Source organism: Columba livia, chromosome 3, assembly GCF_036013475.1.
Source record: "Columba livia isolate bColLiv1 breed racing homer chromosome 3, bColLiv1.pat.W.v2, whole genome shotgun sequence".
Classification (NCBI taxonomy): domain Eukaryota; kingdom Metazoa; phylum Chordata; class Aves; order Columbiformes; family Columbidae; genus Columba; species Columba livia.
Genome location: NC_088604.1, coordinates 116,557,643 through 116,574,685, shown reverse-complemented (window position 1 = coordinate 116,574,685; position 17,043 = coordinate 116,557,643). Strand labels below are relative to the sequence as shown.

The 17,043-nt window shown below is 35.5% G+C and overlaps 1 protein-coding gene across 7 annotated transcripts in view; it reads left to right on the top strand.

Moving 5' to 3' along the window:
- The window catches only part of SLX4IP (SLX4 interacting protein), a 74,201-nt gene that overhangs the window by 2,902 nt on the left and 54,256 nt on the right, over positions 1-17,043 (top strand). For 4 of the 7 annotated variants that reach the window (XM_065059900.1, XM_065059903.1, XM_065059902.1 and 1 more), the window contains exon 3: positions 1,798-1,846. The exons of 2 other annotated variants lie outside the window; for them this stretch is intronic. In XM_065059900.1, coding sequence (XP_064915972.1) covers positions 1,820-1,846 — 27 coding nt within the window. In that variant the 5' untranslated portion in view covers positions 1,798-1,819. Of the gene's footprint in view, positions 1-1,797; positions 1,847-7,304; positions 17,030-17,043 lie in introns of those variants that run through there. One more of the 7 variants, XM_065059898.1, reaches the window with a different exon arrangement.

Genomic DNA, 17,043 nt, shown 5'->3' with positions numbered 1-17,043 from the left:
ATTTAATGCTCTTCTGCTTTTTGCTGTTTCTTGCCTACTGTTTTTCCCGTTTTGGGGTTGTGGTTTGTTTGGGGGTTTTTTTTGTGGTGTTTTGGATTTGGTTTGGGGTTTTTTTGTTTGTTTGTTTTTGTCTGAGAGGAGGTGATAGGGATCGTTAATAAAGCTCTAGATAATAGCCTTTCATTAAAACTCAGAGCCCGATCCTGAAATGCTGCTGAGACTCTTCTTTTTAAGAGAATCTGATGAGTCACACATACTCAGGTTTTGTGGTGTTTTGAAAGGACTGTGATATATCTTATTATTTGCTTTTTGGTGTTGCGTGAAGGGGTGGATGGTCCTTCCTTGAAGTTTTTGAACACCAAGAATAAACAAGGATCTGAGAAGTACAGTTGGTTTTCACGTGGCAGCTGCTGTTTCCCTTTAACATGTTTTCTGGCCTAGTTCTAGCAGCCGCTGTTTCAAGAATTCCTGAGTTTTATCTGCTACTGATTCTTCTTATGGCTGTTCTACTATGTTTACTTCTACAGTAGTGGCACCTTAGTACCCGACTGAATTGAAATATGATGACCCAAGTGGTCCAGAGCACCGCTCCTTACATTGTATTTCTCAAAATTGCTATCGGTAAAGCTGACAGAATTTACTCTGATAAGATAGAAAGGTTTCTAGGGCTGTTTTTCGCAAAGGAGAAGGACGGTTGTGTGGCACAAGGCCTGGTATTCCAGCTTCTGTTTGCGTGACTTATTTAAAACTCAATTTGCTCTGTGCAACTTTCTGCTTGGTATTACTGTGCAGTTAATAAAAGCTCGAACTTTGAGATTTTTCAGAACATGGTTAAACATTTTATTAACTATATTAGTGTTTATTTTGAGTAGTAGCTTGCAGAATGGCTCTCAGTTCAAACACATTTTAACCTGGTTACAGTAACAACCATTTTACTTCGCATGGTTTATGATACTGTTACTCTTCCTGTTTCTTACTACTTGGATATTGATATGATATACGGAAAAAAATCATTGCAGTAATTGGGATTTTTGCTTGAGCCAGTATATAGAATTGTGCCCTTGTTAAATCCACACTTTTCATACTTGCTAAAATCTGGGGTCTTAGTGCTCGGATATTTGGGATGGAAGCACTGCACAGAAGTGTTTATTTAGTTCAAAACAATTGCTGTTGAATCTGAAGATCAAAATTATCTGAGCTATGCTATGGAGTCGTAAAGTGCATCTTTATCTTGTTTTGCACTTTTTTGAAGTTAAATAAGGATAATGACTGCGTTTTGAAATGTGTAAGTGTAGTAGCTGACAGAGACACATGTCACCAACTTGACTCGTGTCCTGAAATTTTGACAGCTCTATCTCAGTGCTTTACAATAACTTCAAGTACACAGTGAGGAACGGGTGTGTCTTCCTGTGTTTGCGCTATTTTCCTATACCATCCCTTACAAAATTGACCAGATTTGTCCATCTTATTAAGAGACTAATATTTTAAGAAACTTCAGAGTGTAATAGGCAGCTCTATTCTCAGTGTAATTTCTATTGCAGGTACTGGTCTTAAAAATAGTTCTAATTTTGTGTTTTATGTGTTTGATGCTAAGTGCCTGAACAGTTATAAGGTTCACTAAAAGAAACAAACACAGGTAGCCAAGTATTTCTCCTTTAATGTTCTTAAAACAGAGTATAGGGTTTGACAAACAGCAGTAATGAAAAAGAATAGTAATAGTTTTAAAGAATTCTTCTTGGTGTCGAGATCTGAGGTTTTTCCTCTAGTGCTGATTGCTTTTAATTGATATTTTTGTAGGACCAACTTACGCTGACCTATCATGGCATCCAACAAATTTGTCATTAAGGTAAGTAGACTGTCATAGCTTTCATTAAAAATAAAAAATCTGTAATACTACTTAGAATGTGCATACGTTGATTTTTAAAGTTAATGTAAAGAGGTACATTCTTCAAGCTTCTGGTCATAGTAGCATATTTTGGATCAGCTTTTTCTCTCTCTTTGGAAGCAAACTTCTTGAATTGCTGCTGCATCATGGCTGAGTGTGTCTGAGGTCCACGGAAAGTTAAAATCGTGTAACTAAAAGTGATTCGTTGTGTAGTTAAAATGAGAAACTGCACAAATTCTCAGTGCAACAGTATTTGCTACCTGAAATAAAATTTAGGGTTGATTCTTCTAGTACTATAATCTTGCAATATTATTTGTGTACTTGCCAGATAATTTAGGGTTCCTCGTTTAAGGCATAGCGGTGTTCTTAAAACATTTATCATGCTTGACTCTCCATTTATGTATTTTTTACCTCTTTTCCCATTTTCAGAGAGTAGTTGTCTTACATCAGGTAAAACGTCTTTGCAGTTTATTTTGCAAACAGTCTTTGACTTTTGTGTATCTGAAGAATAATGCTTTTTGACACATTCTGTCAAAAACATAGCACTTAATTTTTCTACCATAGCTATATCAGCTTATCAATAAATAAAACTAATTGTGAAACCTTCTCTTCTGGACTTTCTCTTGTTTTTGTGTTCCCATATGTCTAGGGTAGTTTAGGTAATGCATACATTTCAAAGTGATTAATGTAGTATTTTATTCTCATGGAAATGCTTTTTCACATCATTTTCTCAAAAGAAGAGACTTCTTCCTATGTGGATAAGCTTGGGTTTTTTGGAGGGCAGTTACGAAAACCTTCCTGACTGATCAGGCTGTGGAAGCTGTTGAAGCTTGGTTTTGTGGCTAACCAACCTGTTCAACAAGCAGACCAGACACTTAATTTTTGTGTGTTATGTGTTCTTTTCCAAGTAAAACTACTGTCATTTAGTGGGACGTTTGCTTTAATTTTTTTTTACCATTTAGCATTAAATTGTTGATTGCTTGAGGGTAGGAATCACCCTCTACAACTATCTGAAAGGAGGTTGTAGTCTGGAGGGTGTTGGTCTCTTCTCCCAAGTAGCAGGTGATAAGAAGAGAGGAAATGACCTCAAGTTGTGTCAGGGGGGGTTTAGGTTTGATATTGGGAAAAATTTCTTCAGTTGGGAGGGTTGTCAGGGTTTGGAACAGGCTGCCCAGGGAAGTGTTTGAGGTGTTTAAAACATGCAGATGTGACACTCAGGGACATGGTTTAGTGGTGGACTTGGCAGTGCTTGGTTAACAGTCAAACCTGATGATCTTAAAGGTCTTTTCCAACCTAAACAATTCTATAATGTCTATACCATCTATTGCTCCTGAATTGATATAGAAGTTAGGAGAAATATCTTTGATTTTGAGCACACCTGAGCTGATACTCTTGAGTCTATATGCCACTGATGTGGGTAACAACAGGAGCTAAGGCTGATAAGGCATTGTTTTTCTCTGCTGAGGACTCTTGATATCATCAGCATTAAGTTCCCAAGAAGACAAGTGGTGTGAGTTGAAATATTGTCACTAAATAAAAAGCCTTAAGATATTTGATGACTGACCTGCCTTATTACAGCTTGCGGTTTAGGTATAGACACTTTACTGGTGTTCAGCATGTACCCTGGCAGTCACTAGTCACATTTAACATCACTGACTATCTGAGTAAATGGATAGGTTCTTGTTGAGCATGCATTTGTAGGTAAGCAATATCACTGCAACTTTTGAGAGTGCCAGTAAGATACAACTTTATTTTCTTTCTGGTAGCATTTGAGAAATGGGGCTAAGTTTTTGCATGTACTGAATACTATAAATTAACTTTGCCTTGACTAAAACGTATCAAATATATAATATAAATATGTGAAGAGCTGATTGGAATTTATTTTGTGCACTGATGTGTAACATTTTACTTGTTAGATCGGGAATTTTATGTGTGAATTTTTGCTTCTTTACATTCACTGGATTTGTAGTTAATGTGAGTATTCCCTTTTGAAAGACTGTGTAACTTTCACATAAATTTTTCAAGAAATATCCCTGTGCAGAAGATTCTCTATGAAAAGGCAGAGAATATTCTCACTTCTCTCTGCAGGGGAAGTATAGAAAATAATATAATCTTACTTTTAGGTTCCTTATGTTTGAAATTGATAAAGGTATTTTACTGCATCTGAAAATGTTTCATGCATAATGTCTCATCTTCTGCATTCTCCACTTTTAAGTTTTTAGGTTTTGTAAGCATGTGTATGGTGATCTTTCTGATAAGAAAGTGAAAAACACGGCTTATCAGTCTTTCAAGTCTTAGCTGACTAGAATGTAATTAAGAGGAAAATACCTATATGGTGTATTTGCTTAACAACACGTATTCTGTGCGAGAATCTCTGTGCTTCCAGTGTAATGGTCAATTATTTTCAGTAGAGGGAGTAGTCGGCCTATTTTTGAAAGCTGATCCTTGCTTGGTTTTATGGGCATCTAAGAGCGATTGAAATAAAATAATCGATGGAGTAAAATAGCTTTAAACCTTAATACAAAAACTAAAGTTAGCTCCTAAACACACTTGTTTCACTTGCTAAGTGGCTGGATGCCATCGTATTGTGATGTGCAATAGACACTATTTTATGCAAGTTTATTTGATCAGCAATTTTAAATTTTAGGAAATATTGATACTTCATAAACTGTTGCATGGTAAAATATCCCAAATCTGGAAAACAATGCGTATGAATTTAATTAAGCTTTCTGTGTGTGTTGCTAAAATATTTTACTGCTGTTCTGAGAAATAAATCTTAAGTTTAATTGGTGAGGCTTAAAGCAAAATCAAGAACTCTATATGGATTTGAAAAATAATATCACTAGGGCCTTGTTTAAAACCTTGGACAAACTAGAAAGAATTGCTCTTCCAGCATTGTGTAAATTTGACTTTATTCATGCCAAACTGCAGAACTAAATATAGTAGTTTTTATGGCAGTAATAGAAAAATTTCATTTACTGTTTTCTGCAATTTGTTCATTTGCCAGACGTTTAAGGCTTTAAGTTGTTACTACATTTCAATAGCTCAGCTCAAAGGGAAGCTTTTTTTACTTTGCTGTTTCCTACTTTGAGAAATTAAGAGCTCTGTTCTGTCTCAGATTTGTAGGCCTTTGCTAGCACATATCTTAGATTAAGATAATTATAGTTTCAATGTTCCCTCTGGTCATCCAGCATGCTCTGCAGTTGATTTTTCAGCAGTGTTCCTTGTTATAAGTTTAAATTACTGCATGCTGGAAGTGCATATTAAATTTTTTGGTCCTTCCTACTTCAATCTTTTTGCTTGCTTTGAATTGCAAGTTCCTTTGAAACAGCATATTTTTCTGTTTTGTATTGGAAACAAAAATGGAAGTACTGGGTATGAATGGCCAGAAAAATGACAGTACAACTATAATGTGTTCAGTTTTTCCCTTCATTTTGCTTGTGTATGTACATCGATGTGTCTTAATGTAATGGTAAAGATATTGATTTATAATCAAAGGCATCTTAACATCTGTCTTTGCATGTCTTAGAAGTGCTTCATGAAAGGAAGCGTGCGTAGGAAGAATATCAATTATAGGCCCTAACAGCAGGTAGAAGAAAATGGAAAGATGCCTTCCTGTCAGATCATATACTAGGATGTATATACAGTGCTGTATGGGTCACTGGAGGATCTGCTCACAGACTTGGAGAAGGTGTTATTGTCTTTGGGCTGGAATAAGAAAATGAGCAGTTTATTTGAAAGGGCCTTTTTTGATATTTCCATGTGTGTTTAAAAATGTTAATAGATTTCTAATGCTAAAGCTTCACCGTACCTCTGGCCTTTTGAGTGCTTCCTTTTTTTTCCTGCTACCAGTTGAAATGTAATACAGTGATAGTATGTCGACAAAGATTTCTCTATCAGATATGTCTGTGTGGATAATTCTTAGGTGACATTCTTTAAGACAGCTCAAGGTTCACATTTCTGTGAAGTGTGTCCACTGAATTAACTAATCAATATTTTTGTAAATATTTAGCTCTGTGAGAAAGTGGTATGTTTGCTGCTGCTTGTAAGTTGTTTGGAGGGAAAAAACTAGGGAGATGAGTAGTTTTCCGTATCTAATTTTTAATTTTTCTCTGACTCCATATAATGACTAATGGAAGATAGTAGGTGGATTTTAGTGTCATATTAAGGCCATAGATACATGAATGCAGTGCCCCCAAGCAGAGAGTAAGAATAAGGATTACTGTTTGTTTAAAGTATTTTTTTCGTATGTTGTGACTGTTCAGTTACTAGACTGATACTACAGATGTTTCTTTTGCATGCATAGCTTTGAACTATTTAGCATACTGATTTCTGGTTTGAAAGGCAGGGTTTTTTAGAATGCTTAGTTAAAATAACTAATAAATATGATATTTTTCTGATGTCCATTTATTTTTCACCATTGTAAAACTAAGACACTTGTATGTGAAATTCCTGTAGTTGGAGTATTTACTAATGTTTCAATAGAAATGCACCGAGGTTAAGTTTTCTATAATCAGACAGGATTTGTAAAAGTTCTCCACACTGATTAAAGGTTGTTGGTTTTTATGTGCACTGTATGTTCTTACATTTGCTTTTTGGGTCTTTAAAAATCGAGAATTAGCTATATTAACCATTTAATGGTGGTTTTCTAGGGATGATGTTCTAAAGCTACGTTGCTCAGAACAACTATATATACAGGTGGTTGGAATTGTTATTATTGAGTAGCATCGCTCAGCTGTGATGTTCATTTCTCTATGAATTGATTAAAAATGACAATTGTCGAAAAGGGCTTAAATGTCTTAAGAAGTTAACGAGGGACCTGGGGGAAAATATGGTTTAAAATAGGAAGCAGAAAACAAGAATAATGGATGGAGGGACATCTATCTAGTTTTCTTTAACTCTGCATTTAATTCCCAGTTTCATGGGACCAGATACGAAAAGGCTGAAGTGATGAGTAAATAAGTTCCAGAAGAAAGAAAAAAGGAAGTTGGGAGGTAGAGTGGGGGGGAGGAAAATTAAGTGTATGGTCTAATTCTAAACCTCCTGGAGTCAATGGAAGTTTCCTCACTGACCTCGGAGGATTAATTTTCAAGCCTAGGGAAATGATGAGTGGATGAAGAGCTGAGAGATTAAAGTGTTAGCAGACGGAGAAAGGAACAGGAAGGCAGAAGGATAAACATCAATAGTGGAAACACTGCTTTCGTGGGGATCACTTCAAATAAGGAATAAAAGAATGGTTCAACTTGCATTACTTTTTTTTTTTTTTTTGGCAATTCAAATAAATTAATCTGATTTGTTTTAAAAACTCCAGTTGTGGCATAAAATTAGACTTTTGCTAATTGTTAGCACTGTACTACTGTGACAGTGATATGGGTTTCTAACACACACCATACTGAGTGATACTAATTTTTTTTTTCAGATGTAATTAATTCAAAGGTGTAATCTCCATGATAATTGCTGTGTGCTTATTCCTGGCCAACACTACCATATTTTACACTTTCACTGTTCTGCTTCTTGGAGTTCTTGGTGGTACTACCTGCTTGACCTGAGTCCAGCAGTGATGGAGGAAGGGATGGCAAACTTAGAAGCAAGACTTCAATCTCTCTGAGTCCAGCAAAACATCAGGGCTTAGCAGAGATGCTGCGTGGGGTCACCAAATGTCCTTAGGTCCTGGGAGAGGCTTCAGCTTGCGCTGTAGGTGAAATTCTTCAGTTCTTTCCAGTGAGTTCAGATGGAGGTTAGTAGGCTGGGAGGTAAAGGGATCCGCATTTCGTATAGTACCTGGTAATGTCATGTACAAACAGTTTATTGATGCGGTGATGCAGTTTTTGGTCTTGAAGTTAGTATCATGAAAATTTAATATAAAGTTATTTGTGTTATTTCATGTGGCTTCTCCTGACGCTGGACAATGTAAATGGATTCTGGTATATGGAAATTATCCAAATATTTGATATATGAACTTGTTCTGACTGGACTAAGGAGTAAAAGGGAGAAGAGAGAGTGATGATACATTTTTATTCTTTTCTTATGTTTCATCCATGTGGTTCCCAACTTCCTTAAAAGGAGTCTATTTTTAAAAGCAAAATTATTGCTTGGTTTCAAGTTTCTGGACATTTTGTGATCACCGCAGCACTTATTCAACCGTGACTTTGCAGTATTGCTCTTGACTCAATAGCCAAACTTTTCCTTAAATAATGGTACCAGAGGACACGGCACCCTGTTTTGGTATCCTGCTGCAGTCATTGCTAAGCATGGGCCCTGATGACGCTCAACTATTGTGAAAACCCTTTAAACTGCTGACAAAATGATGACTCATGGTCACCTGATGAAAACAGATTCATTACCATGACTGCAGAAACTTCAGATCCCATGTAAGTGTTTCACTTCCCACACTAGTTCTCCTAAAAGGGATGATGATGCAGTTATTTTCTAACAGTTGACAGCTGCTCAATTAAGCTGCGACAGTGTGGTTGGCAAAAACGATAAATTCCAGACTTTTTTAATAATAGTTTAAGGAACTAAAAATCTGTATGAGCTGTGAAGAAGTCATCAGCATTATTTGCAGTGTTACTTGGAGTGTTTTCTGATCAAATTATACATCTTAGATTTCATTTACCACTACTGAATTAAGTTGTTCTTATAGTGGATCTGACCCAAACCTCACTGAAGTCAATGGGCTTTGGATCCGAGCCTGTAGGAGCGTGTTGGCAGCACGCTGGAACTGAGGACATGCTAATTTATTTCATTAGCAGCCTTCCACAGTTCAATTTATTTGTCTTTTAAAAATCCAGTCTGTCTATTATGTCAATGTCTAAACAAGTTAGATTGGAAAAATATTGAAACGTGATACTTTGAAATTAAAAACGATTTATATTTTATTAATTAAATACGGAAAGAGTAAAATGAAAAACCCTGTGTTGCGAAGTTGTGATTAGCCAGGTGCTGTGAAAAGATGGATAAAGTGAAAATAGAATTATGGGGGGAAAAAAAGTGAAATTAGACTTCAGGTGTGTATGATTCTATTGTTATAAAGCAGAGAAAGGTGCTCAACAAGTAACAGAATGTAAGGTAGTGTGGAATGGTATGTTCACTCTTAAATGATCTGCTGGTGATTTTTGTCTTACACCAGTTTCCCTCTTTTGACTGGAAGTATTTCAAACTTAAAATGTTGTGAGACACCACGCTTAAAAAAATAAAAATATCAAGTGATTTCAAATGTGTATGAGTGAAACTTTTGCTAGAATGGACAATGTTGGTGCGTGTATGGGACCAATATAAAAATATTCTTTTATCTTTCTTTTTAAACAGATGTTGACTAAGTAAAATTCGTGCTTTAAAATTTAGCATGCAGACTCCTACGGTGTGGTTTTTTTTTTTAGTTATGCTCATTTTGGTTCTTTTTCCATTTATTTTCTTGATGATCAATTTCAAACCTAGATGCTGTGCTAAAAACTGAGACTCCTCTAGTTTGAAAAAGAATGGTGTGATTAGAATGGAATATTAATTTCAGATGTTAAGAAAAAACATAGAAGCGAGATAAATTTCTTAGCTCCTGTAATATCAGTCATACAAACTATGTCAACAAATTACATATGGGAAATTCATGGTTTACTTTTTTTGTTGGTGGTGTTTGGGGCTTTTTTGTTTGTTTAATCCCTGACTCCCTTTCCACCATTTTCATTACCACAAGCAGTGTGGTAATGAAGAGGCAAAAAGTTGCAGATTCAATAAAGAAATTTAGTAGTGATGTCAGAAATACATTTGAAAATCAAACTACAACATGGAGTGGAGCGGTGTCTTAATTGACAAAAAAAATCCTCTTACTGCAGAGGGCAAATTCTGTAGAGTTTGTCCATATTATTCTGGCCCTTCTACTGGTTTGTATTGTTCTATCCTTCTTTTTTTTAGCAGAGTCTGTCTGGTTTTTGCCTTCCCATGGTATCGCTTGGCCAAAAGAACAGAAAGAATAAACACCTTTATGTAGTGAATTGTAATCAGATTAGCTCTGTAGCTTCATTTAGTCAGACAAAGAAAGGGTAAATGAAGATAAGTCTTGCCATGCTGTGATTTCTATACCTTTACATATCATATTAACCTATTTTTAATTTACCTGCTTCACAGAATGCAGTATTTTTAATGAGGCTTATACAAAAGACAACTCTGCCTTCTTACTGAGAAACAGTATTTGTAGCTGAGAGATTTTCACTTGGGAAAGTGGGCAAATAATAGTTTGTGGTCTTGATCATGTGCAGATGGTTTTGAAACAACGTCTTAACTTGAGGGATTTGAGTGCTTCAAGATGATCTTTTCCTGTTGGCTGTGAACACTTTGCCAGGGAAGTACGGTCCATTTATGAAGCCTTCAGAGCAAGCGTCATCTTTCTTGGTTTTGTACTTTCTTGTCTTTGTAACTCTCTTCATTGAGGCTCCTTTGCTATTTCTGTTATCGGTGCATTTTACAGACAGAATCTCTTTCGTGACATCCTGAATCTACAAGCTTTAGCAAAACAGAGATTTTAATCCTTTTTCTGTGTCATTTTCCATTTACATAACATATAGCATTTAGGTGGAGAATCACCATAAAGATGTTGCATCAAATGCTTGTTGAAGAACAGTTAGTTGTTAGTCTTGAGGGAGAGAGAGGAAAAAACCAGAAGGAAGAATGACATAATTATCTCTGGTTTCCACACAAGAAGATGTGGCACAGCCACACAACATTTTCTCAGCTTTTTCATATTGTTGGTGACTCCATCCTTGTGCAATAACTGAACTAAGCTTTATCCCATGTCCAAGGTTCACTTCACATAGCCTGGCTTAGTTTTCAAGAAGTAGTAAGGTGCCTGGTGGATCTGCCTCCACTCAGCTGGTGAAACAATGGTTTATAGAAGATACACTTAAAATACAACCTTTCAAGTTCAAGCCAATATTCTCCCATTTTAAACTCAGAGGGTCATCTTTGTTCATTGAATATACCAGTGATTTAATAGCATTCATAATTAAACAAATATATATGGCTGTGGTTTATCCTGCTTAGTATCACACAGATAAAGGCTGATAGAAGTGTATAGCTCTGAACATAAAGTATTTGCTGAACTAAAGAGTTAGGAAAGAGCCAAGTCTTGGGCCATTAAAGAGGATCTGTTCAATGCCAAGATCTCAGGATCTGACAGTTGATAGGATCATGCAGTATATAACTTTTCCTTCTTTATTTTGACATTCCTGTAGTATGAAAGTAAGGGGAGTAATATAAGTAGCTGTATATAGTGCATTGCCTTGCCATAAGAAGGTAATCTTCACAAGTTGAAGACAAGCTCACAAGAGTTACGCCCTTTGTGGTATTATGTATAAGTCTCTGGTTTTTATTTTCCTGGGTGTTGAAATTATCACGTAGTTGCAATCCGTATCTCAGGTAATTTATAAACAATTTAGATGATAGGAGTAATTCTGGCACGTCAAAAATTGAAAAACAAGTCCACAAAACAATCGAGCAAAAACACATTCTCACCTCAAGTGCTGAGTACTGAGTGTTTGTAGGATGATATGAAATAGACTGAATAGCAGCGACTGGTGATTAAATCTTCGTTGGCTTCCAGGGGCATCCCAGCGGAGAGAAATCTTACAGGAGGATTTGCAGTGAAAGAACAACATTGGTTTATAAATTTCTTCAGAAAATTGTTAGAATTTGTCATTAATTTTAAATCTTTCTCAAAGATGCATCAATTGACATATAAAATTGAATATTTTATTTTGCTTTTATTGTTTTGTGAAAACAATGATCTTAAAAGGCTTCCAAAAGTGTTAAGGAAAATATTTCTTTGCCTATATCCTTTCTTCACCCTGATAATTGGCAGGAATTGTGATTTGATTTGCAGAATGTTTGGAGGATATAACTAGGGGTACTTGCTGATTATGAACTGAAAAGATATTTAGTTACAGATGCTCAGCATAATTCTATATAGTTCAGAAAACAACTTGCTAATTCGAAGCCATTTTTCTGTAGGGCTATTGAGGTGGTTCATATCTCGTTGTTGTTTTAGAGAAGCCTACATTATTAAGCATGTAGGAACTTTGGGGATTTAGTCTGGTTTTGTACACTTCTATTTGAACTACAATACAGATTTCCAGAAGGAAAAATCCAGTGATGAAGAATGCAGTTAAAAATATTGTAAATTCAGAAGTGAAATGATATTCAGATCTCATTAGAACCTTTTAGTTTGAGTGTCTCTTGCAAGCATTAGGAAATCTCACAGTATTTCAAGCTGCACACCTAGAAAATCACTTAAAAGCTCTGTTGTTGTGACAAGGTGAGGCAACTGTTATTCATGTGCTGTTATGTGCTCCAAGCAGAGAAAATGTAGGTGGCAAAATATTAATACAATTTCCAGATTTCTGAGTTGGCCGAGCCATTGGATCTGTAGCAAAGTGTTATGAATACTGCTGATGATCACAGATTGTTAAAACGTAATAGAAAGTCTCATCTTCCCAGTGGACTACAAATTAAAACTAGAAGAAGAAAATACTGCTGGAATTGCCAGCAGCATTGCTTGTCATGTTCTTTGGAGACCCATGTGTAAACAGAGCCTCACCTCACATTCTGTTGCTCTGCCCATTTGGCATTCCTTCTTTAGATGGAGATATTAGATATTAGGAAAAGTAGATTGTCAAACATTTTAGCTTCTTCTTTTTTTTTTTTGTATTAAGAAGCAAAAAGTGAAGAACTTCAATGTCACCATTCACTCTCATTAGCTGTGGGCTCTTATATGGATTTTTTTGAAATTATGTGTAAATAGTAATACAGAACTTATGTCTGCTCTTTGGAGAGTACAGGTGTTCTTGGAATTACTTAAGCTTGCATCTTCCTCCTGAGTATTTCTAGTCCAGGTAAGAACAGGTTGTGTCCGTAACACCAGACTTTATCTACATAGATACTAGTGGCTTCAAATTGATGCAAATCATAGTTTCAGAATAGGCAACATAATGGTATTTAAGAGGGTAAGCTGTGAACATCTGCTGTATAGTAATGCCCACATCAAAATCTTCTCTGCTGCTGGTGGCTGTCATCATATTGGTACTTGATGTTGAAATACGACTTCTTTCTCTTTGGATTGCCACACAGATTTAGTGGTTAGACCTTGATCAGCAAGCGGTGTGCTTATTTCTCTAATTCGACCATCTGCAAATCAATTCAGTGATCCTCAAAACGTTCAGATTAGTTCCTTTGCCTTTTCAGTAATAGTTTGGTTCTCTTCAAAAAGTCAGTATGCTACATGTTTACATGTTAAAGTAGTAAGACATTAGCCCAAATCTATTAAAATAGAATGTCGTTTAAATGCAATGCTGTCTTTTATCTTAGTAGTGTAAGACTGCACGTGAGCAGGTAACGGGACTGGAATGATTATGCTGCCACCTAAACAGAAAGAAAATCTGTCACTGAATACTTATGTATTCTGGAGTTTCCCCGCTGTGACTTCCATAGGAAGCCTCTGCAATCTGATTTGATACAAAATAAATTCTCAGGTCTTTCTTGGTAGTTTGCATCTGTCTTTAGCCAATTCATTGATATTTCTGGACTAGAGCAAAAGCTGAATGTTTGCAAATAATTCCACATTGAAGAAATAAATAGCATAAAGCTTTATTTAGCTAAAAATGATAAAGTCCAGTCATGGTGGGGCAGGCTCCTCAGCCATGAGAAGGCCTGTGTTCTAGACTTCATCCAACGTTGAGCCTAACTGGCCGGTATAGACGTCATAATCAAGTGATGCTGCTTGGTTTGTTCCTGCCTGGTGTGGTCTAACTAACTAGTCTTCCTCTTCAGAGACAGAGAAGTGGCAAGTGGTGTTAGTTCTTTTTGTTTGTGCCTAGTTACAGAGCCATGCTGCTTCCTTTGAGGAAACTCAGAAGAACCCCTTTCAAGGGTCACTTAGTGTTTGTTTTTATAGTGAATTACCCTCCATACATATTTCTTTTCTAATGACTTTCTGATCATTCCTCTAATTTGGGAAGCATACTTTTAAAGACTTTTGGTGACATGTTTGTTTTTCTTAAATACTTATGGAACAGAAACACAACCTTATGAGGCATGTGTGTCCCCAATGGAATTAGAGTGGTCCCACAGTATTAATTCTGTTCATCCACTATATCTCTGAATTTTTCTAACTTTAATCCTGTGATTTTAGAGAAGAAACTATTTTGAAGAACTTTGCTTTCCGTGCACATGTTAAAAATATCGATAGGGTATAAGCATATGGAAAACTTAATAGACAATTTCTCCTTTCCCCTTCGTTCCCATACATGCAAATGAACATTCTTTATAACAGCCTTGTACTTTCAATCTGTCTTTTTTTTCAGTGAGATCTTAGAAATTTCAGCCCTGGGTAGTGGGCATCACAGATGCTGCAAAGATGATGGCCTCTGCTTTTGATTCCTGGTTGTGGGAAAAAAAAATCTCAATGAGCCTGAAAAATATTGAGAATTCTTGCTTTGTCTTGTATTGAGTGACTGAAGAATGTATTTTTGATTTATACTGCATACTCGCCTTTTAAAATTGTATCTTTTATTTCTAGACAGAATGGGAAGAAGGGATGGGTTGATACACTTTAGCTATGACAGTTTTAAGATATAAGTGTGTGAATCATAAAGCTACTAATTGATCACCCTGTGTTGCAGGTGGCTTGCATCTTCTTTTCCCTAATGGTTTCACAGTGCTCTCCTGGTAAACCATGAAAGCAGTAGGGCTTTGGTTTTTATGAAAACAAAGTTACCAGTAGTTGCAGAAGACTTTCCAGTAACTTCAAAGTAAATTAGCAACATTGATTTACAGCAAAAATTTGGCAAAAATCAGCAAATTGGCAATTTAAAACATTCATATGCTAGAGCTGTGATATTAAAGTTACCATTGTAATAAAAATCAGAATAATTTAATACATCGTATGTGCTAAGAGAATATGAGTAAAGGTACCATAGTTTCAGAATGTCTTGGTTTTTAATGTTGATTATGTTTATCATTTTTAATTTCTTGATTTTTTCCCCCTAATTATTTTCCTTTTTAAACAATGTAAGGGGAAGAAAAAGTAACTTTTGTGAATAAATAGTAATTTGTTTACTTTCAGAAAAGCTTTATTTTAATTTATTTATTAATTACTTTGATAAAGGGGTAAAAATGTGGGTAGACGTATGTTGTAACGCTTATTTTAAGAAACTTAAATCTCAGTGCTTTTAATATTGGCTGCCTGGCATTCATTGCAAGTATAGTAGGTTATTTCGTGCTGCTTCTCTTTATATTCATGGTTATGATACTGAACTGTTAAGACCACACACAGGCAACTAGGTCTCTAGCCACTTACGCATGTAAACAGTCTGGCTTTTTACAAAGTGGAAAAATATTTCTTGTGCAGTATTTTAACATGATCAGCATGTTAAGGCTCAATCTGCAACTGTGTCAACATTTCTTTGGCTGTAACCATTAATTCTGTAGCCTCTTGATAATATGTAAAATGTGAAACTGGTTTGTTTACTAGTGGGATTTGTCAGCAATTACTGTCTGCATTTAGATTAGTACTTTCAAATAGATAATAGATCAAAGAATTATTTTGCATCATCACTCTGGTTTTAGTAAAACAAAGGAATTTTTTTTTTGCTGGCTTTGTGCTCTTTTAAGGAACATTGGAGCAATAAATGTCACGAATCTTGTTCTTCTATCTGTTTGATGTTAGTAGGCAGAGGTACAGTACGTTGAATAAGATTCTGTATCTACTATTTGATGTGAATTTAGTTATAGGACAGGAACGTACATCTCTTTTAGAGAGATGAGACCTGGCTTGGCTTCAACACAACTAGGATTTCTTAAAATTAATTAATTAATGTTTTTGGCATTCTTATTACTGTTAGTAACTGCAAGTGCAGTGGTCACGTGCAATATCATTTAAGCACCACATCATTTTCATCACAAAGAACTGTGAAGACCGCAAGTTCCGATAGGTTGTTCTTAATTTGTTTGTCATGTGGAGCTAATAACAGTAAGATTGCATGGAAGCGTTTTTATGGACATCCTGTCTAGTAAAATAATGTTTTTATCTAGTGTCTCTTATCTCTTTTCTCAAAGTCTTTATTAATATATTTAGGAATTTAGCCTCAGGGTATCTTTGAGGTTTTACAGGTAACAAAAAACCCCAAATAAACCCCCAAACTTACTAGACATATCAACAGAACGTTGGTAAAGATTTTTGTGTTGTTGTTTACTTAGAAATAGACTGTATAATCACTAACTAAAATTGCCACTGCTCCTAAGAAATTTGCCATTAATAAATACTGTAATCTCAGTTACACTTTGTTAAAATATTCCACCTGAGCTTTTCTTGTCAGTGTGTATAAATCTATGTCTTTGTTTTCCTAGAAGAGATAAAATAACAGCATAGTGTGGAATACATAGCAATCCATGAGACTGCCGCTTTAAGATCTCAAAATACAGACAGAATTGCAATGTGGATGAGCTAAAATATTGAAAGTCGTCAGCTGATGGGATAAGTTACATTATGAAACTGTTAAAAGGCAAACCTGTGTTTTTAAAGTTACTATTATGAAGTATTTAATAAATGTGTCACTATTACTTCAGTTAGTAGTTAGTTTGTAGGTCACTGTCCTTTCATTTTTAAGACTTAAATGCTCTTTGTGCTTAAATTCTGTTCCTGAATATGACTCCAACCAGATGTTTTGTAAGTGCTAAAATTTGAATTAATTTGTTGCCCACTAAAACCCAAACATACCATTCTCCCAAACATTATATGAACAAAGAGAATAAATGTGTTTCATCATTCCTGTTCAACTTTCTGGCCCAGGTTCATTTCTGTTGATAAACGATAAGTACAAATTACAAAGTGAGGCAGCAAATGATCTTTATCTATTAGTTAAAACTAAATTCTTGGTCCTAGTTTTGGTTTCTGGAATTTTAAACATTTAACTTAAGTTGTGAGTTTTGTGAGAAGAATTTGTTTAGTACAGTAATTAGAACACAATTATTTTTTTTCCAGAACCAGTAATCTTGCTACATGTGATGGCATAGAAAAGGAGCTCCTTTGTAACTATTCCTAACCATTTTTTTTTTCTTTCCGTCCCGATGTCAACTGACAGCATGTTTGGACTCTTCAACGTATGTACATACTG